At 42.8% G+C, this 21,185-nt stretch overlaps 2 protein-coding genes and 1 long non-coding RNA gene across 4 annotated transcripts; 2 read left to right on the top strand and 1 right to left on the bottom strand.

The window, feature by feature from the left end:
• Positions 1-16: 16 nt before the first annotated feature.
• LOC142951787 (uncharacterized) lies at positions 17-14,625 on the bottom strand. Its single transcript, XR_012954606.1, has 4 exons — positions 14,434-14,625; positions 13,643-13,788; positions 710-756; positions 17-124 (listed from the first exon to the last, which is right to left on the bottom strand). It is a non-coding gene; the product is annotated as an uncharacterized LOC142951787 (long non-coding RNA).
• Positions 3,440-9,478, top strand: tbc1d24 (TBC1 domain family, member 24). 2 transcript variants are annotated; one of them, XM_076093587.1, is made up of 7 exons: positions 3,440-3,570; positions 4,861-5,963; positions 6,384-6,542; positions 6,723-6,786; positions 7,102-7,197; positions 7,782-8,022; positions 8,296-9,478. In XM_076093587.1, the coding sequence occupies exons 2-7, from the start codon at positions 4,978-4,980 to the stop codon at positions 8,448-8,450; spliced, it is 1,701 nt and encodes a 566-aa protein (XP_075949702.1). In that variant the 5' UTR covers positions 3,440-3,570; positions 4,861-4,977; the 3' UTR covers positions 8,451-9,478. The 2 variants fall into 2 exon arrangements, with proteins under 2 accessions (XP_075949702.1, XP_075949703.1); XM_076093588.1 differs by having other exon boundaries at positions 3,559-3,698.
• On the top strand, positions 14,012-19,916 carry atp6v0cb (ATPase H+ transporting V0 subunit cb). The gene is made up of 3 exons (XM_076093589.1): positions 14,012-14,284; positions 19,211-19,394; positions 19,707-19,916. The coding sequence occupies exons 1-3, from the start codon at positions 14,212-14,214 to the stop codon at positions 19,909-19,911; spliced, it is 462 nt and encodes a 153-aa protein (XP_075949704.1). The 5' UTR covers positions 14,012-14,211; the 3' UTR covers positions 19,912-19,916.
• The last annotated feature ends 1,269 nt before the right edge of the window (positions 19,917-21,185 follow it).

The raw sequence follows: 21,185 nt of genomic DNA, 5'->3' as shown, positions 1-21,185 counted from the left end.
CTGGAAAGTATCTTGCCTCCTTTTTTGTCTCTTCGCTTTCTTTCCCTCCTTCTCTGGCCGTGCCTTTTCTCTGGCTCAGGGGCTATGGGTAGGCATCCTGCAGTTGTCAAGGTAACCTGACTCCCTTTTAAAGAAAAGAATAGCCAGAGTGCTGCTTAGGCCTTTCACGGATACAATGGAGCCCACGCTATTGGGTGACACAGTTTCTTTCAGTCGCGCTGGCTAGACTTAAGCCTTGCTTGTGAATTGATACTCGAGCAGGGAGCTCATTTAAATAGCTCAAATGGTGCAAACCTCTGGCCCTAAATGACACAATACAGACAAAAGACAGTACAAATTTAATGGCAGTAACAATAGTCAGCATAATAATAGACCCAAGAAAATACCCACTGGACACTTTATAGATAACAATTAAAGTTAAGTTAAGATGTAAGTCGGACTTACTGTGTTGCAAGACAGTTGTCAGATAATTCAATCAGACAGCGAGTTATTTCTTTGGAGGTTTAAAAGTGATTGTCAGTGCTCGAATGACAAAGTGTGAAAGAGAAACCGTAAGTTATCAAAGGGTCTCACAAGTGTGTTTTCCTGAGACTCAACTGCTTTTGTTTTAAGTCTCAATGCTGGTTTATTAAATCACGCACAACTTGCCCTTTTGATGACAAGTGGAAACGCCCCACAGATTGACCACCGAGCAGAGTCCCCCAGGTACCTGAGGAGGGCGCCATAATGCCAAGGTGGTCTTGCTGAGAACCTGTACTGGAAGGTAAATAAGAAAAGGAAATACAGCTTAACCAAAAATGTTTTCCACTGAATAAAGATCCAACTGGGAACTCAAATCAAAGCAAATAAATTCTACAAAAACTAAAATGCAAATACGAAAAAATGACAGAAACAAAAATGTAATTGTGATCTATTTAAATTTGACTTCCGAAAAGGGTGATCATGAGAATGAACATGCAACAGTAATTAGGAGGACTGCAGATCACAGTGCCGTACAGCATGCCAAAAGTGTCCACACTACTTAACTAATTAACGACATCCCATTTGGATAAAGAAAGATTGGGCACTGTGTCACTGAATCAGCTGACATACAGCGACGATACAGACGGGGAGTGCACCAATTTATAGGCCATGAACACACTTAGCAGTAGAGACTTAAGGGCCCAGATGCCACACCCACCTCGCCTCACTGCGTCAGCAGCCACACCTTTGAACCTTGATTGGCTGACAGCACCAATGTCAGTTCAGGTTAAACCTGCTGAGGACAGGAAGTCTACCGGCTAAAATTGGACTCTACAGCTCATACTGGGATCTATGACTTCAAGAGCTATACAATTTTAAGATTATAATAATTATTGATTATCTCTTGATTATGTTTTCTAAATAAACTAATCAATTACTCTGACAAATGCCACTCCCATCAAATCTTTGCTTATTTCTCTGACAAACTGTAAAAGTAAAGAAAAGTAAGCAAGTCCTCACATTTGAAAATATTTTACTGTAAATAATTTTGTTTTTACTAATTTACATGAATTATGGATTAGCAAAATTAGTATCCATCCAGTTGTTTGTGGATAAACCTTTATTTGTACTTTATAGCTGCAAAAAACAAGGACAATTGCTGGGAGACGGTAGAATTGAACACTCGCTTTGCCTGCATACATTACACTTTCTGTGTGAGGACGATTCAATTATCCAACGTCATTGTATGTTTACCATCTTAATTAAGTAGTTTGGAGTAAAAGCCTGTTCTTATAGTGTGTGTTTACAGGATACCACTGGAGTATCTGGTCTAATTCTTAATCTAATCTAACAGGATTTGTCAGATCTGCAGGCTAGTTCTGATATGAAAGTAGTGTTTCAGATCCTTGTGTTGTCTTATGTGTTATACATAGAATATGTATGTAGAGAGTGGGTATAAAGAACTCTGTGCATATCTATGCCACTGTGCATGTGCGCACTAGCATGTCCATGAGAGATAGTAGGACGGGGAGGGGTTACTGGAGTGATGTCACGCAGGAAGCGGGAGGATTTGATGAGCATAAACCTCCATAAGCTCTTATCTCTTTACCTCCATAAGCTCTCGCTCCCGCTCTCTTTCTCTCTTTCACTCTCACACACTCGCGGACAATCCCTCACACTCACTCGTATTTTTTCCTGATTCCATGATTTTTTACTCAATTTCCCTCATACTCACTCACAAATACACCAACAAGTGCATGCACACACCAATTTCATATAAAACACATGCATTTTGTGTTCCTGTACATGATTTCTCTTTTGAACTGTGGAGACAAATGAAATGTGAATGTTATGGTGTTCCTGCAGATTATCCTGATCATGTGACATGGTTGCAGCTCTCGTCTTTCTAGCCCACTTCGGTGCCAAATTGATTAACACAGGCTGTTTAAAGTAGTCTGAGATATGATGAACTTGTGCATCTTCAAGACAATAGCATGAAGAAGTCTATACTTTTGTGTAATGGATGCTGAGATGTGGATGGATTTCTCTTGTATTATTTTGGGTGGGAAAGTAACTCCAGCTTCCAGCCAAATGCTGCTAAATCTTTTGCTAAAACTGAAAGTTGACTTACTCTCTATCACACATCAGCATATAAGGCACATTCTTACTTTTCTATTACGCAGTACTAAGAAGGTCACAGTAAATGAGGACATTAAAAACATCAGCTGTGCTTGAGAGGGACAAGGCAGGGCCGAACAACATTTTACCCTAAGTTGTTCTGGAAGGCAATGATGGTTCCACAATTTAATTATCGGTAATAACTGTCATGTGTTGGGCGGTTGTGTTTTGACGGTTGCTTTGAGTACAAAGGCAGGGTTTGTTGCCCTTGCTAGGGTACTTCCTGTCCTGTCTCCTGCCATCACTTATTTGACAGAGCACGTCTGCAAGTAAACAAGAAAAATCACATACTGGGATTTTTTTTATGCCATGCAGATAAAATAGAATATGCCTTTTCAGTCATATTGTATACTAGATTTTATATAGGCTTTATTTATTGTATTGTGTGTGATGGCTTAATAATACACTACTGCTACTACTACAACCTCTTCATGGTCACCGCAGTGTAAATTGGCCTCTAGAAGTAAAGATGAGGCCTTTGGTGCACACAATAGGACATTATCATACTATTGGTGGTTTGTGGTATTCATATAACACTCCGGTATATGGAAGTGTGTGGAAACGTGTGTGCAATATGAGTTGTGTATAAGTAGGCCTAGTTGATATATATATAGAGCACATAAGGACTACATTGTGCGTATTTGTTGTTGTGGTTGTTTTTTATTCACAAGAGAAGTTCTTGTGAATTAACCAGTGTACATAGAAGTGGCAGTAAACAGTATATTTAACCAGCCCACCTGAAGCCCTCGCTGCAGCTGCACGCTCACAGACGCAGAAAGAGGTTGAAGGCACTGCGCATGCTCGAGGCAACTTCATATGACTAGTGCTTCACGTCTCAAGACATCTCACATCCAGATAAGGATAACGTCAGTTGACATGTTGTCAGTCGTTTATCGTTTGCTTGCCAGTCTTCGGTCGTGTGCGGTTGCGGTAAGTCTTGTTCCTATCGCCGGGCTTTGAGTTTTAAATGCATCGCTTTCACACAAATCCAAGCTGAAATCTCCCCACATCAACAAACTCCAAGACAGAAGACAGCCTGCGGACCACATTAACCAGTGGTTGGTGCCATTCATGCTAGTTAACGTTAGCTAACATATTTTTGTGTGGTAGTTCTGGGAGATGTTGCATGGCTTCGTGTCTGTCCTGCGTGTAGTGTTGTCTTACTGCTAGCCTTTTGTGTCTGTTTAAGGTTTCGTTAGCTCCTTGCATGCACTGGCAGGAGCAGCTTGCGGCTAGCTAACGCTAGGAATGCTAACTTGGCAAGTTTGAATGGAAAAGGGTGTATCGGATTTACTCGGGCGGTAATATTAAATACCCTGTGACTCGTGTGCACAGGCTACTATCACCTCTGCTGGCTAGCTAACGTAAATAAATACAAATACAGCAGCTTTGCGTGCACTTGCAGCTGTCATTCCACCGTGTGATGACACAGCTGTACCCGCAGCTACTGTAATATAAGGTGGCACAGACACTGTAACGTTACCCACTGATGTCTTTGTATCTGCAATTGCTTTGCCTCCGAGATAAAAACAATTCGTGATTCGCCCACAGCAACGTTACTCAGAGGTGCAGTTGAATGTGCACGCTCCAGCTTCCTTCTCCATTCAGTGACATCACATTAAGTATTTAGCTAAATTTGATAATCGATACGTCATCTTTGGATAGGTAACTTATAGCATCAGACGTATGAAAACTGATTTTGTAAACATTGAGGTTAACATGCCCTCAGGGTAGGAGCGTTAATCTCTACAGAGTCACCATAGATGCTTCCAGTTTTGCATTCAGTATTGTGTCGGTATGCACCTCCATGTGACTTGTTGGAAGGTAACGTGAAATGATCTGATGATTTTATGACATTTTTAGTATATTGCAAGTGATCTTTGGACATGCGTCTCCATGTGACTTGTTGAAAAACAAGTGTGACATGATTTGATGAGGTACAACAGTATCTTGTGGGTAAGCGGAAATTATCTTATTGTGTGACTGTCGATTTCTAAATATATTGCCAGTCAACTTTTACAGCATACACACAGTTTTTATTTCTCTCACCACCAGAGATCCCAGTTTTAATATTATTTAGAACATGTATATAGAACATGTATATATTTCTTAATTTGATACTGCTTAGGTTTTTTTCTATTCTCCGGTGCTGCTGAAAGTGACTGATTTTGACATATTTTTTGTTTTTTAATCTCTTATTTTCTCACTTGTGTCTTCCAGTAACCATCATGGACAGTTAAGAAACATAGGCTGCTGCGTGGAGGACAGAAGGTTAGCAACACCCCGGAGCGTCCCTCCTCTCTTCCCACTGAGGCAGACCAGCAAGCTTCCATCACCATGGCCGAAGAAGACTATGGTAGCTTTGTGGACTGGAACCAGATGGGGGATCTGGCCAAGAGCAGCGGGCCCACCAAGGTAGACTGTCAGGACCTGAAAGAGTTCAAACAGATGGCTCGGCAGGGTTACTGGGCCAAAAACCACAAACTACGAGCACAAGTCTACCAGCAGCTCATCAAAGCCATTCCCTGTCGCACGGTTACCCCAGACGCAGAAGTATATCGTGACATTATGGGAAATGCAGCCACTAAGAAGCCCTCCTCCCACATCCCACTTCCAGAGTTCGTGGATGAAAGTCCTCTGCCGCGGTACTGCCTGAAGGCAGAGGCAGTAGCCTCGGCCCATCAGATCATCAACTGCGTGGCTGGACAGTTTCCAGATATCTCCCACTGCCCGTCACTACCGGCGGTTACTTCACTGCTCCTGCACTTCAGCGTCGACGAGGCTCAGTGTTTTGAGCTTGTCAGCCGCATGCTGGCCTGCAACGAGCCAGGCAAGCGACTGGTGGACCAGACTTTCCTGGCCTATGAGTCTAGCTGCATGACTTTTGGTGACCTGGCCAACAAGTACTGCACAGCCGCCCACAAAATGATCGTGGCCACAGCCCAGGACGTGCTGGAAGTCTACTCCGACTGGCAGCGCTGGGTGTTGGGCGACCTACCTTTCAGCCACATGGTCAGGGTCCTGGACATCTACCTAGTGGAGGGCTACAAAGTTCTCTTCCGTGTGGCTATAGCCTTGCTCAAGTTCTATCGCAAGCATAAAGCAGAGGCCCAGGGAGGCCCGGGCAACCAGCAGCAGGATTCAAGCAAGGTTAAGGAGGACATTCAAGCTTTCGTCAAGGGCATCGCCTCCACCGTCACACCGGAGAAGCTGCTGGAGAAGGCCTTCTCCATCCGCATGTTTAGCCGTAAGGAGATCACGCTGCTGCAGCTCACAAATGAAAAGTCCCTGCAGCAGAAAGGCATCACTGTCAAACAGAAGCGGTATAGTCAATAATCCCATTTTTACGTGGTGAATTGTGAGCATTCTGCTAGTTTTATATCATTTTAAACTGACATTGACAAAAATGTCTATTCTCTAGCATGCTCTGGGGAATGCTTCAAGTTGCTCTTGCATCCTTGCCTCACATTGTGTTCTTGTTTCCTCTTCGTTTGCTTTCTGCCATGTCTTTCCATCCACCATCTTCTGTCTCATCCGCACTTCACTCCTGTGTTTACTGCCTTGGTTATTTCACAGTCCTCCTAGGTGGGTTTTCTTCTCGATGCTATTCTCCAGATCCATCTATATTTCTTTCGAATAACGCTCATTTGCTTTCAGGTTTATGCATCGCCATCTGTGCGATCTGCCTCACATTCTGTGCCTCTCCATCTCTTCCCGTGTCTTGTGTTTGTGGGCGTCTCCAGGCGGAACGTGCAGCTGGCACTTAACCCCGACACCTTCTCCTCAGAGATCGTCAGTGCCAAGGAGATGCGGGACATCTGGTCGTGGATCCCTGAGCGCTTCGCCCTGTGTCAACCACAGCTCCTCTTCACCACCTCCACCCATGGTTGCAGCCTGACCAGGTACATTGTCCAGTGCTCACCTCAATATATTAATCCTGAGTCTTTGAATTTGATTTATGGCCAAAATTGCTGGAAAGTGTGCCTTTGTTTATCTACCAACCGATAGTTTAATCCATAGACTCGGTATAAGGTGCTTATGAAGTTAGTTGCAGTGAATTCAACTATTCCATTTTCCACCAGATTCTACTCTCATTGTGAAGGCTACGAACCCACTCTGCTCCTCATCCGGACCACAGATGGCGATGTAAGCAACACTCATGATTCCCACCATGTTGGAGGGAATTAAGGATGCATCCTGAAATAATGCAATCAAATATATAGACTCAGGTTTTATTCTTGACCTAAACTCTGAATAGATGTCAGAGGTCATGATCAAAAGGTGTCATATGATTGGATTATGGTGCTCCAAACAGATCTCCCCACGAACATTGGCAGCTTGCAGAAAGCAATCTTCCACTCGTGTGAACTACTATTTTAGAGCATGATGCAGATGAGCAAAGAGGTAAACACACTGATGCATATTGTGTGTTGTTGTTTTTTTGTTTTTTTTACCTTTTAGGTATGTGGAGCCTTCCTGTCCACAGATTGGGAGGAGCGGAAAAGAGGAGGCAACAAATTGAGCTTCTTTGGCACAGGGGAGTGCTTTGTCTTCAGGGTGAGTACATTGAAGGGAGAATGATTTCATTTTGAGCATACAGCCACCAGAGGGCACCATCCACGCTGTTTTCACAGATTTCAGTGTCACTGGCCCCACTTGGCATGACAGGCTCCCATTTGGGAAAGCCGGCCTAGTAGGTCACAACTCACCATACTGGCTTTGCCATGTCCGCAAAAACAAGCGCACATCATGCTCTTGAAGCTTTTCTGCTTTGAGCTTCGGGTTCTAACACCTGGGCTGGAAATAGCAGAACAGACTGGCTCTCCAATGCCTTCTGTATGAATTATTTACTGGGTATATCTGTGTTGACGCACAGCCGTGGGCCGTCTGAGCCAAAGAAACACCGTCATCTCACACACTAATACTTAAGCACACACAGATCGGAAACTCCTGTAACCTGATCCAGTAGTATCTGATCTGGCCGTCACCTGACACCAGGTGAAAATGGAGATTGTCAGCAAGGACTGATGCCTGTCAGATGTGGTCTCATTGAGATCATGATCTCTTTTCTATTAATACATGTGCAGCACGACTTTATTAAATGCGTGTATTTGGTGATGAATGGCTGTTTCCCTTGTTAGCTGAAGCCAGAGATGGAGCGTTTTGAGTGGGTGGTGATCCGCCACCCTGAGTTAGCCTCCTCCAACAAGACTCAGGAAGACACAGCCTCTCCTGAGGAGCAGAACTCGGACAACAATGGCTTACAGCAGCCAGAGAAGCCTGCTGGAGGCCTATCGCCCTTCCTCTCCGCCCGCCACTTCAACCTGAACTCCAAGAATACTTCCATGTTCATGGCTGGTAACTTTGACTCCATCATAGTGGGTGAGTGCATTGTTTTATTCTGTTACTGTTGTGTATTTGGCATTTCTGGTCACTTTTTTTAACGTGGTATTTTAGTTTTTCTAAACACATGGGATCACATTTCACATGGGATTTCATTGTTAACCTTTCATCCCATTTAGAACTATGATTTGATTTTACACGGTACTGTAAAAGTAGGAGAATCTCAGGGTGGAATTTTGAAAACCATTTGCAGAAATACAGACTTTAGTATCTCGTCACTTCTACAAACTGTCTGCTCTTGTGTCTGCTCAGGAGGAGGCGACGGCAACGCTCTCTACATCGACTCTGAGCTCAACCACGGGCGCGCTGGCCGGTGCGCCACCTTTGACAACCCGCCTTTGTGTGCTGAGAGCTTCCAGGTTGCACTGCTAGAAGTGTGGGGCTTCCAGGACGCCATGGCCTCCTAATACTGTACACATAAACACACAGTACCCATGTAGATCCATACTCGTCTGCACATATTCATGCAGACAAACTTATATTAACACAGAAAATCTTGACATAAAATGTCCTGCAAACTGTTAGAGGTGGAAAACAGAACAATGTCCGTCCTACAAATTCACATATGATAATCTATTTTTTATTTATTAATGCAGTTAATCCAAATTCAACATGTGATGTTTGTTTTCTGTTTATTTTTGTAATTACGGATTTGTATTATGGTGTGCTAAGTCTGTTAACGTGTCCGGTAATATGAAGGAAGTCTGGATCAACTGTCGATGAAGCCAATGTGAGCTTCATTTAAAGGTCTTTTTATGTTCATGTTGAGCTGAAACATTTGAATTCCTGAATGTACATTCAGTCTTTTATGTGCTGTGGTTTAGCACAATCTGCCAAATTAACTGTATAGCTGTCTCTGCGGCCCTTAAAAAATATTAACCAGGCCATGAGGTTAAAGATAAAAGGTGTGAAGTCGCGAGTTGATTTGGTGAGATGTGTTTTTAAATGTTGAAACTAAGATGAACGCAGTGAAGTTCCAGGTCAGCTGAGTTCTAAGTCAAGTCCTGAATAACTTTGATTTGCTGTACATGATGAATTAATGTGGTTCATGTTTGTGGGTATCAGTGGTGAATGTGATTGTTGCCATTTTGCACCATATGTCGAAGCTTTCTTTTGAATGAGTGGCAATTTCTTCATTTTTAAAAGTATATGAATATTCATGTGAATACAAAAGAACAGACTTTTAAAATGTTTGTGGTTTGCAAGTAATGAAGAGAAATGCAGTTTGCTCATCCTTTCCTGCTGCTGCCGTCCTTTTGTAGGGTGAAGACCGTCGCACAAGAAGTCCAAAACTGTGGCCTGTTGGCGAAGTGTCGTTGGGGGTTATACACCATGTTTGTGTCTGTGTGTTCGAACCTGTGCTCCAGTGAGACATTGAGAAACTACAAATGTATCTTACATGTGAAAATACAGCAATATGCTTTCAGTACAACAAGTGACTTGGTCTTTGTTTGTCTTGGTGCTACTCATTGCGGTTCTTCCAGATCTATCACATCTCTGTCCTTGCAGAGGGGAGGGGGGGAGGGATGACATTTCTTCAGACTGTCACAGATGTGTGCCAGATGCCTTTTAAAGTCAGCTAACCCCTTGTATCCTGCTCTAGTCCTGGTAGTTACAGCTGCTACGCCTGTTAACCAAATTTACTGTGAAGTCACTATAGAACAAATACACTGTTTAAATAGTATTGTAAAAATCCATGTCACGCAATTATTATATATATTTTTTTTATTAAATTGATGTCTTCTGTGCATCTATTAATACCAACAAGAATTTCCAATTTTGAAAGATCTTTCCTTCAAAGAAAAACGTGCATATAGTGACACATTAACTTACTCGGGGAAACATCTTGGTTTAAACTAACAGGTTTTGAGTAAATGCATGAAATATTGCACATTGCATATCTACAGTAGGAAGGTCTAACACTAACTGTGTGACTCCTAAATCACTCGTGCACACTTCTATTTTTGTTTGGATGTCTGCACTTTGTGGAAGCTGACAGTGAACGGCATGACTGGAAATATTTAACAGGGATGAGTCAGATAAATCTACAAATATATACGTAAAAGCCTCTTTCCATAGTCAGCTTTGCTGCATCATTTTTTTTTTTTATTGAGCTTATTGTTAAATTTCTATAAATTGTTTAAATTTGCAACTGACATCCTCCAATTAAATTTGTTTTAAACATATATAGGCAATTAATTTGCAGTGGGTGTGGCACAAGCTAATGCATCTGAAGCAATTTAGTATCTTAGCTGGCAACGTGTTGGAGTAATTCCTTCTTTACAGTAAGTGGTATTGACTCCGTGAAGCCAAGTCTGTGCTGTTCATTCAGGATTCAGACTCAGCTAATCGCACATGCACTTCTATATTTAGCTGCTCCTTCGGGTGTTGGTCTGGCGCATCTCCTGAAAACCATGCTTTCCAGCCTCATGGAGTAAGAGGCTTAAATCTTTAACCCTACACTGAGATGGGACTCTCCTTCACCAGCCCCCGCCAATCAGATAGCAAGGGGGCTGTGGACGGGGATTAAGACACAGACTAAGGAGGTCCTGACAAGTGGTTTTTTTTTTGTCTCACAGATTGAATATTTCAAATCTGGTTATTGGAAAGGAGGGAGGTCTCTGATTACATGTCACAACTAATCCTTATGAACTGTACATCATGTCCTACAATGACAACAATCATTTCAATTATGTCTTTAGTGCTCATTTCATGTGAGAAAGCAAAGATGTGCCATTAATGCCGGATTCAAGTTTCTCTATTTCCAAAACATTGGCTTTTTTTTTTTTAAGATTGGGAAATAATTGAGTTCTTTATCCCAGTGAGAATGAAAGACAGAGTTGTGTTTTCAGTCACATGCTGAAACCAGACCATAGGAGAAAAATGCCTATTCTGAGTGTAGTTTAGCTCAGTGACTTCCTTTAGATCCTGGGCCTTTCTAACACACAGTTGGATAGAATCACAGTATAGTGTACATTAATGACTGGTGGCAAATGCTTTGCTGTGCATCCTGAACGCTATCTTGAATCGTGGTCTTGTGAGAGTTTCTCACATAGTTCCCCGTTTCCCTTCCTTAAAAAAACCTTCTGGCTACGAGCGCCACCCATTTGGGGGGCTCTCGGGCTCAGCACCCCTGAAAATATTGTTCGGAAAATAGCCTTATTGTTCGCCAGTATTGTGGATCTGTCCAGTTTTTTTTCCGGATTAAACAGCAACGTATGGGCAACACCATCATATAAGTCACTTTTTACACACTCCAAACACAACTATAGGCTACTAGTATAAGCATATATAAAACGTGGCATAAAATCATGAAATCCTGGGCAGAAATCGGCGTTATGTCTGCCTCAAATCAATATTTTCACCAGGAAGCTAGCAGCTAGCCGGCTAATCCGGACATCGTTTAGCAATAGCATCAGGCAGAGAACACGTACATACCGTCGGCTCTTCTCTCCGTGGACGCACCGCAACGCTGTGACCGTACAACGGTCCAATGCCACTGGTCTTCACCGGAAAAAATCCATGGTTTTTGGTCAGGTTTTATGAAATATTAGTACAAAAACATCGAAAATGCTCCGGTTCAGAGTTACCGTCATGGCCGCGAAGCGCATCCTGTTTATGCCGAGCTGTTTCCTGTGGAAGGGGGGTCAACCCAGCTCGGGCCAGCGGTCAGACTTTTGGCCAATGGAATTTTACGCACGGGGAGACGCCGCACTTCTTGCAACTTTATTGGCTGAAACTTATGTCAATCAACACCAAATTCGACAGAGGCCTTCCTGAGACGCTGACACGTCGAAGGAGGCCTTATTCACTGAAATCGACCGATGATAGGCTGAGATACAGCGCCATACACACACAGGGACTGAGAAAATCCTATGGCTGAGAGCCAGAGAAGGCTCTGATGATGCTAGGAATCTCAAAATGATTCCTAACATCTGTATTTGGATGTATTGAATAATATGAGTGATAAAAAAAGTGAAATATATAGTTATATAGTATATAAAATTAGAATAGAGCATGAGTGAGTACAGAATTTCAAGCCGAATGCTCATTTCTCTGACCTCCTATTATGCTGGCCTGCTTCACTCAATCTAAGTAAAATGAGCTTAGAGAGACCACAACCCTGTTGTGCTATGACACAGGAGTATGTGTAGGCTTCACTCTGCAATAATTCCAAAAAAATGTCAATGAAAGTTGTTTTTTTTCAGGCGAACCTGGAACTTTTTCAACTTCAGCTGTGCCATAAGTGTATCAGTTATTAACCAGTAACATATACACAATATTTACACAATATTTACACATCTCACAAGTGTTACCTGTATAGACCATCAAAATTATTAAAATAGACCTTGTAGTTTGGGTAGTTTACTCAAGAGAGTAAGAGTATGCAATTTTCGAGCAGAGGGCTAAAAATAGGGCTAGTAGTTAAAAGGTTTTAATTAAAGCACCATCTCAAAGACCAACCATCAAAAATATGCCGTGCTCTTAAACTCTCCTTTTACAACCTTGACCAATGACAACAGCATTCACCTAATCCTATATCCATCCAGCCGAAACAACAATGTGTAGGCTATCATATTGCTGCATGTTGTCAAATGAGATGGTTGCAAATGTCTGTTGAGTATGTATCCCAGACAGGAACATCATAAACTAACCTCAACAGAAAGGCTACATACCTATCCACCTATAAGAGTCGGCCTGGATCTATGAGTCAGTCAGCAGGGAAAGAGCAAACCAAGTGAAAATCATCTCATTCATTGTGACCTTTTTGTTATTAATGCATCACTGCACACACACACACACACACACACACACACACACACACACACACACACACACACACACACACACACACACACACACACACACATCCATTGCTCAAAATGATCTTTATTTAATTGCATAGTGCAACCTTGCATTTGGCAGCCGGAGTAAGATGTTGGTCGAGTAAAGCGTCTGAATGGAAGGAAGCCTGTGATGCTGCATGGTGTAGAAATTGCATCATGAGTAGAGGAGCTGTACAGAGGGGAGGGGTCCTTCTCTGGTGCTGACTAGACAAGGCAATGCAGAGGGAGCAGAATGGAGGGAGGGGTGGAGGAAGAGACGTGGGGACTGCACAAGCTCTCTCTCACTCACACACACACACTTCATCACTCCCATGATGTCCTAGCTCCAGCGACCCCTCCTCTCTCGGCATCTCTGAAACCTGCTCATGCTGGGAGCTATAGATTGTAATGGGGATTCTCGGTTTCCTCCCCCCACCACACACACACACACACACACACACACACACACACACACACACACACACACACACACACTCAACCACACACATAGCCTCAAATTCTCTCACTGTCACACTCCATGTTGCTGCATATCACAGCTGACTGTAAAAACCACCCTCTGCTGCATGGTAGAGTCCTGGTGCAAAATGCAAAAATGTGTTTGAATTTCAGTGGCCCTCTTGGAGAGGTTACTTTAATCAACTGTGAGGGTCTCTTGGAGGATGAAATTCATATACGATGTATAATTTATTAAGGCATTTGAAATAAAAGGTGTCTTGATTTTCTTTTCTCGATATGTACCATATCACAAATACCTATTTCCATTAGCCCAGCAGTGTCTCCACACACCCTCTTGCTTCTCCCCATCACTTCATCCCGTAGCTTTTGAAGGGTGAATGCGTTGGTATCAAAGGGGAAGCCTGCAGCGGAGCACACCAAAGTGATGCCTGAGAGGGGTGACCTTCAAAAACAAAAATTGTTTAAAAAGGAATAAAAAATACAAAACACTTTATTTGTACGGAATACGTTATTAATGTTTGCTAAATCCATATATCTTGTTTCATACATGCATCGTGTGGCACAGTATACTATTAATTAACTTCGTTTTAGTGCGCCCCCCACACCCAGGCAGTGATAGGTTTTATCCGTAAGTCAGGTGACATTTTCCGCTTCGCCATTTTGTGCTGCGCCGGGTATTTATCAGAAGAGTCGTGACTGTCTCGTTTACACTGCTAGTTAGGTTGTCAGACGGTTCCTGTTGTTACCCAGTTTATAACTTCAAGCCTGTGGTCTTCGCTGGGGTTTCGCTTAGTGTCATTTATTTGAGTCCAACAGCAGTAATTCATTTTGTATATTTAGTGTATTTTATATTGTGTGAGACAGAATGTCGGCCGAATCTCCCGAATACGCTCCGTTCTTCGCAGTGATGGGCGCCTCTGCGGCCATGGTGTTCAGCGGTAATTATCACGATCACCTTTCATATTCAAGCTGTTCGTTAGTCACTAAATGTAGACCGTGTGGATTCACTGCTAACACCTTCTGCGTTTATATCATTCACTACAGGGTACCTTGAATCTTTAACCGTGGTGCGTCTCTTGAAGCTTACTTGTGAAAGACATCCGCTAGCATCGATGCTAATCTTGAGCTGTCATATATGTAGACTTAACCGACAGTTTGGGTAGACTTTGATTAATCTTAATCTGACTATGTTTTGTGAGTGTTGTAAATTTAATACAAGTATCGCTGCTAGCATTACTGCTTCAGCGACAGACCACAAAGACTAGTCATGTTGGCTACGTTAGCTGATGACGACTAACGTAACAAACGTTAGCTTTGACGTTAGCTTAGTTCGGTTATAGCATGTTAGGTGTGTTTTTTTTGGTGTATTTATATATTTTGTGTTCGCTCTCTGCACTTAAGCAGACTATGTTTAGCTCTGTACTAATCGCACCTTTTCTGCCAGATGTCAAAAGTACTGCATGCAGGGTGTTATTGCGTGGAATTGGTGATACGTTTCACACACAATTATTTAATGTAGAGACCATTAACCAACGAAATACGGTATTGACGTCGTTCTGAGTGGTGTTTGCTGTTCTACTACAATTTGCTATCTGTGAAGTAGGTGGTGTCACAATTTATTTAATCCAAGTTAGACAAAAATCGCCTTTTCTTACAACTCTGATAATCAGTGTAACGCAGAATCAGCTGGTTAACTTCCTTATTGCGCAAGGGAATGACACAGGGTCACATGATCATCACATGATGATCACATGATGAGACTTCTGATTTGGAATTCAGTCTGGTCTACTGCTCGTGTATAACTCTAAAAGTTAGCAGTGAACCTGTTCAAAGTTATGATGGCTGATTATTTACAAAAAACATTGGTGTGAAACCACTGTTATCAATGTTTTGGATAGAAAGAATCAAGTGGCCAAGAAAGTGAACTTTGAAACTAGCTTTTATACTTGTTTTATGGATCCTTTACTAGTTTATTAGACAAGTGCTACATCATATGCTGATGATATACTCTCAGCAAAGGCATGGGATGAGGGTGACTGGTGGGAAAATGAGAAATCAACACGCTAATTGACCATGTTGCAGAGGGCTTGACCCACCATAGCTCGAGGCCTTATGGCAAAACGTGCTCGTTTATGGTGGTGAACGGTACATCGTTTCCATTGGTGGACATCACCGGTGAATGGCTACCTTTAAAATATATGTAGACAGCTGTTTTCTTGCATTCTGTTCCCCTTTTATTTTGTGTTAACGCATGCATATTTATCATTTTTTAACATCTTTTAAACAAATCACATTGGGCTGCATGGTAATGACAAATCTCAAAAAAATAATTTCAGTTGGAGATTGCAGAAATCTGACCTGATTACTGCTGTTTGAGGTGTAAACGTTGGCCACACAATAAGGCATCTCTGCTAATAATATATAAAAGTCCCATGATGAGACTACATGATTTTATATTGTTTAGTCCAACCAGGAAATGAGAACCAGCTGACTGTTAAAACCAACCCTGATCTTGTTATAGCTCAGGTTTAATGTGTAGCAATGGGCAAGGGCAGCATGGCTGTGGTGTCCCATGAGGCTATAGCAGTAGTACTAGTCTGTGGTGGTGAGGGAGTGACAGCTGGGGAATTAGCTTATAGGGAAGAGATCATGCTGGCACATAGAAGGGATGTTGTGGTGGGATTGATGGGGACACATGATGATTCAGACGTAAGTGTTAAGGATCTTCACGAGTTGTGGAGTCATTGATGGGAACCTGTAGCTGGTATTTCTCACAACATGTACGGTCTACACCATAGACCGTATATAAGAAGTGGACGTAGTCATCGTGGCGTCACCCATTGGTTTGTGGACTGGCATTTTGAAGCATAAAGTTCAGTGATTTTGCCGTCGTCATCTTTGATTATGGCCGTCGCCATGTTTTTTTGCGACCAATAAACGGAAGTTAACATAGTTGGAATGCGGAGGAGTGACAACCTGTCAATCACATTAAGCCCCCCCACTTTTGTTGTAATTAAACATTTCTAGGATGGGCGGTAAGTTGCTGTGATCGTCTGGTGTCAGGTGATGTTGCATTGTTTTAATAGTCTTACGATGGTGTCCAGACCTGAGCACTGCCTTTAGCGATGCCTGGCCCGCAACAGGTGACTCTCACAAGGTGCCATTATCCATTCGCACCACGTTATAGCTTAACTATCCGCGGACAACAATTTAAGATGCATTTTTGCTATACATCCTAAAACTGCATCTCTTGCTCCGCTGCCTTTTCCAATTGCCTGTGCAGTTGTTTGGTATTTACTCTCTCGGTGGGATAGCCAAAGTTATTTTATGCTTTCAGATGCTTGACCTTTAAATCCCATTCACATCATCCTTCTCTCCAACACGCACTCTTCAATGGAGAGGTGTAATTGATGATGGCGGCAGCCTGCTTTAGACATCCCTCAGCTTCTGAGTCTCATAACTTCTGCATGCATCCTCATATTTTTACACAATGTGCGCTGCAGGAAGTACTTAATACTATGACCTTACAGATTTTGTCATTTGGAGTACTTCCCTACTCGCCCACTATTCAGAGCACACCAGTCTGCTGTGTAGTGCGTGGGCATATTGCATGCAAGATCATCCCTAGCTAGAGGCTCCTCCTACTCTGACATCACAAGACGTCACAAGGGCATCCCATTCATCAAATATACTGCAGGGAGGAGAAATGGGAGGGGGGGGGCTCTTTACCTAAACCAAGGGGATTAGGATTAATATCCAGAGGTTGTCCCTCCACACCACTGCACAAGGTTCCCTGCCAGACAAACCTTCAATCGTCGGGTCACAACGGCAATGTTTGAGGTTTCTAGATGAACCCTCGCCTGTCACACCTTGATGAGGGCAAGCTTACAAAGAATGAAGTCAGAAGATAACGTTGCTGATGGTAACGTGTTGTGTTGATGGATGGTGAATGGCTAAAAGAATCACCTTTTCAGAGGATGGCGTAGGTGTTTCCAGAATATTGTCTTTTAATGTTATGCATTGCTAAATGTACAAGTTTGTTTTAACCGGATCTAATATCTGAAGTTTTTATACTGAGCTTGGTTGTCTGTACTTCTTCAAGCTGCTGTTTGATGCATTTGTATTTAAACAATTTAGTCCACCAGCGAGGAGTTTGGCACTTAAACAAAGTCAAAATAAAAAATAGTTATTGCGTCGCTGCTTGAGAATACGGTGCACAGTTTTGCTCAAACACGTCTCTGTACATGGGCAAGAGTGATTTAACCTCGGATTGATGGCATCAGTCTCGTGATGAATCAATGTAAGTAGTCGGGGCCGTGGCTGGCTGCCATGTGCACATTTTAAAGATTGGTCCACATCGTCTTCCTGGCTGCCTCTCGATCCATTTGCCAGAAGGCCTCACAGCTAGTGTTTGAGTTAACAAGAACGATCTCCAGGCTAGCTCGGCACGTTGTCCCAAGAAATGAGAGGGCAGGGCTCCTCGGACTGTATGCACAGGGCTCTCCAAGATTATATCCCAAGATGCTTTTCATCATCATCATCATCATCATGTTGGCTTGTGTCTTGTAACACAGTTGATGTTTTACCCAGTTACATGAGATTATGCAGACGTGTTTTACTCTGTTCTGTGCACACTAGCTGTTGACATGTTTTGTCAGTGCAATAGAGAGCCCGCAGATGGCTATATTTAGCATCAGAGCAACATCTGTGAAAATATGAAATGTCCTCAGCTGTTCAAGAATGGTCAGGAAAATATTTGAATACTGCTGTAAAGTCGAAGAACTGCCACAGCATGTATGGACCAATATATGAGTTGCTATGCGGAGGCCAGTCCTGTCTCTGAGATTGTTTATCTTGCTTTTGCTGTGGAGGAGAAAACGAAACGCATTTCTATTTGTGCAAACACACACACACGCACCTTTTTAAATGTGGGGAGATCTTGTCTAACCAGCCGGTCTGTTTCATAGCACACGGACGGGTTTTGTTGAGTATTGCAAAAGACTCGTTGGTCTATTCTGCACACATGCTACACACATGCTAGCCCTCTGTTCCTTCCTTATCCGAATCAAGGGTCCAAGGATTGAGGGCGTCTTAGGCTGTACAGATTGTATTGTTTGTGATATTGTGCTATGATTATAATTGACTTGACTCTGTCATCTCACCTGGAAGCTATTCAGTTCTTTGTTGCTGTGCAGATTATACCCGGTTCTTAATCCATGTCTGCTCCTCTGTATTTGATTTTATATATATGCGTTCTAATTTTAGAGCAGGTTGGTTATTGATGTTTCTCTATCGCTCTCCTCCTGCAGTGTGACGTAGTTGGCACTGTGCTTCCTCCTCAGCGTCACAGGCTAATATGCCCGATGAAGCCTTTTTGCTCTCCTTCCCCCGTTACATTACGGCGACACTAGCCAGAGCCCCGGTGCCCATCCTGTGCTGATGCTCTCTCTGGAGATGTGGCATCCTGCTTCTTTTGTGATGTCAGCAGTTCACTGTGTGCCTAAACCTAATTTCATTCAGAGAGTGATTAAGAACTCTGCAGCGGTCTGGCAGTATGTTCTGAAAATCACCAGGGCTGAAGTGGTTTGAGGAGACGAGGAGCGCCATGTGACAAAGCAGATTTTTAGTCGCAAGAACGAGATCTGTTCTTTCCCTTTTGAACTCAAGCTAAATTCCCCAGATGGAGACATGTTAGATTTTTAACGGGAACAGAAACTTAACTGTCGTGGTATTGTTGATCCAGCTCTTATTTTCACTTCTGCTTCATTATTCAGCTGGGCCCTCTGATTTCTGTCGTCAGTCTACTTGCCTATAGTCTTATCTCGTTCATTTACTAAAATGATCTTCTCTCTCTTCCCCGCCAGCCTTGGGAGCAGCCTATGGCACAGCCAAGAGCGGGACGGGGATCGCCGCCATGTCGGTGATGAGGCCGGAGCTCATCATGAAGTCCATCATCCCCGTGGTCATGGCGGGTATCATAGCCATCTACGGCCTGGTAGTAGCAGTGCTGATTGCCAACAACATCTCAGAGAGGGTCACCCTCTACAAGTGAGTTCAGCTGATCAGTCATATTTTCAGACATTTGTGTTGTCTACATTTCCTTTTTTTAGTGTATTTATCAACGCACAACAAGAGACAACACGGAGTAGGAAGAAGACTGATTACTGTTGGGCTGAACTCAAACCTTCAACACCTCATCGAGTGAACAGCTGTTACTCTACTGCAATGCAAACTATTAGCTCCATGCATGCGTTACTGGCGCTGATCAGTTTCAATGTTTCTGTTATTGCTAAAATTGTGAACCCCGATCATCGACATCCCTTGCGCTAACGAACACTTTGTCTGTGTGTGTGTGTTTAGGAGTTTCCTCCACCTGGGAGCTGGGCTGAGCGTGGGCCTCAGCGGGTTGGCGGCAGGCTTCGCAATCGGCATCGTGGGCGATGCGGGCGTGAGGGGCACGGCTCAGCAGCCGAGGCTTTTCGTGGGCATGATCCTCATCTTGATTTTCGCCGAGGTCTTGGGTCTCTACGGGCTCATCGTTGCCCTCATTCTCTCCACGAAATAAACACCCAAACGTCTCCAAATACAAGATCTGTCCTTTTATGTTGCTGCTGGAGGAAAAAAGTGTAAAACGGGGGAAAATATTTGTAAAATTTCTTGTCACTCGAGATGAAAGAAGTGAAGGCGAGGGGGGGGGGGGGGGAGATTTAAAATGGCTACATAAATATGGTCTTATCTCAACAATGTGTACAGTTGTCCCAATTTGATAGTCAACTTGTAAATGCGCAACGTAGTGATTTGTCTGTCTTGTGTGCGTGTGTTTAAAAATTGTATGATGAAGATTCCTTTTTTCCCTCCACTTATTTCAGGCCTCGAGGTGGCTTAGCCTCTGGTCTTAGAGAGCTGACCAGACAGGCTTTCTCTCCTCACATATCAACTTGGGGAGTTGACACAATTTCTGCATTAATCTTGAGGATCTATTTGTAAAGAGAAATGTATATGGACTTACGATTTTTTTTTTTTTTTTTTTCACTGATTTTATTTATAGCAAATTGTTCATTGAATGCAGCAAAAGTCTTTAATTCCCCAGGATATATTATACATATATACAGACATCTAAATATCTACATAGATAGATTTAATGCACTGTGGGTTAATTGTGATAAGTGGTTGGAATTCCTCTGGATGTAATTCTTGGTTTAATAATTAAGAATGCCTTTAGTATGTTGCTGGTGAAGTGGGAGTTTTGTGTGTAACTGTATTCTAATCATTACGCAAACATTCTCAAACTTCAGTGTTTTTCCTGTAGTACTGCTGTTTGCATTAAAGGTGTGTACCCCGTGTTGGGTCTCACAAGTGTAATTTCCAAATTTTCATCTCCTCTCCATCTTGTTCACCCCCCCCTCCTATCATCTCATCTGTGGCTGTACATCATCTCTTCCACATTCCAGCCATTAGGATCCTGCATGGGTTTCAGTGTTTTGTTGTTGGATATGAGGCTGAGGAGCAGGCTAGTTTCAGGAGACTTAATCCAGATCAAAGGGATGGTTTAGTGGTGTATTCTTCCTCCAAAAAAAAAAAAAACTAATCAAGTTTACATGACACAAAACTCTCAATGGTATCGTTTGTAGCATGCAGCAGGAATCCAGTGAGATTAGTGTTCAAGTTTGGCCTAGTTTCATAGACTGGTCCAATTTGATCTGGAGTTTGTTTTCTGAAAATGGAACTGCTGCTGACGCGTTTACTAAAGCGCCAATCTACAATCCTGTATTACCACTGATATTGAAGTTATCCTGATGTGTCGACGTGTGTCACAATCGAATTAAAGATTCCAACTTA

This window comes from Anarhichas minor, unplaced genomic scaffold (genome assembly GCF_050575085.1).
Source record: "Anarhichas minor isolate MPS153535 unplaced genomic scaffold, ASM5057508v1 ptg000017l, whole genome shotgun sequence".
NCBI classification, from domain to species: domain Eukaryota; kingdom Metazoa; phylum Chordata; class Actinopteri; order Perciformes; family Anarhichadidae; genus Anarhichas; species Anarhichas minor.
Note: the sequence above shows the minus strand (reverse complement) of the source record. Positions and strands in the feature narration are given on the sequence as shown.

Excerpts from the sequence above, each read along its gene's own strand:
- tbc1d24 (XM_076093587.1), top strand. The coding sequence starts at position 4,978 with ATGGCCGAAGAAGACTATGGTAGCTTTGTGGACTGGAACCAGATGGGG. Across the intron at positions 7,198-7,781 it reads GGGAGTGCTTTGTCTTCAGG|CTGAAGCCAGAGATGGAGCG; the intron begins GTGAGTACATTG and ends TTCCCTTGTTAG. Across the intron at positions 8,023-8,295 it reads CTTTGACTCCATCATAGTGG|GAGGAGGCGACGGCAACGCT; the intron begins GTGAGTGCATTG and ends GTGTCTGCTCAG.
- atp6v0cb (XM_076093589.1), top strand. The coding sequence starts at position 14,212 with ATGTCGGCCGAATCTCCCGAATACGCTCCGTTCTTCGCAGTGATGGGC. Across the intron at positions 14,285-19,210 it reads TGCGGCCATGGTGTTCAGCG|CCTTGGGAGCAGCCTATGGC; the intron begins GTAATTATCACG and ends CTTCCCCGCCAG. Across the intron at positions 19,395-19,706 it reads GAGAGGGTCACCCTCTACAA|GAGTTTCCTCCACCTGGGAG; the intron begins GTGAGTTCAGCT and ends GTGTGTGTTTAG.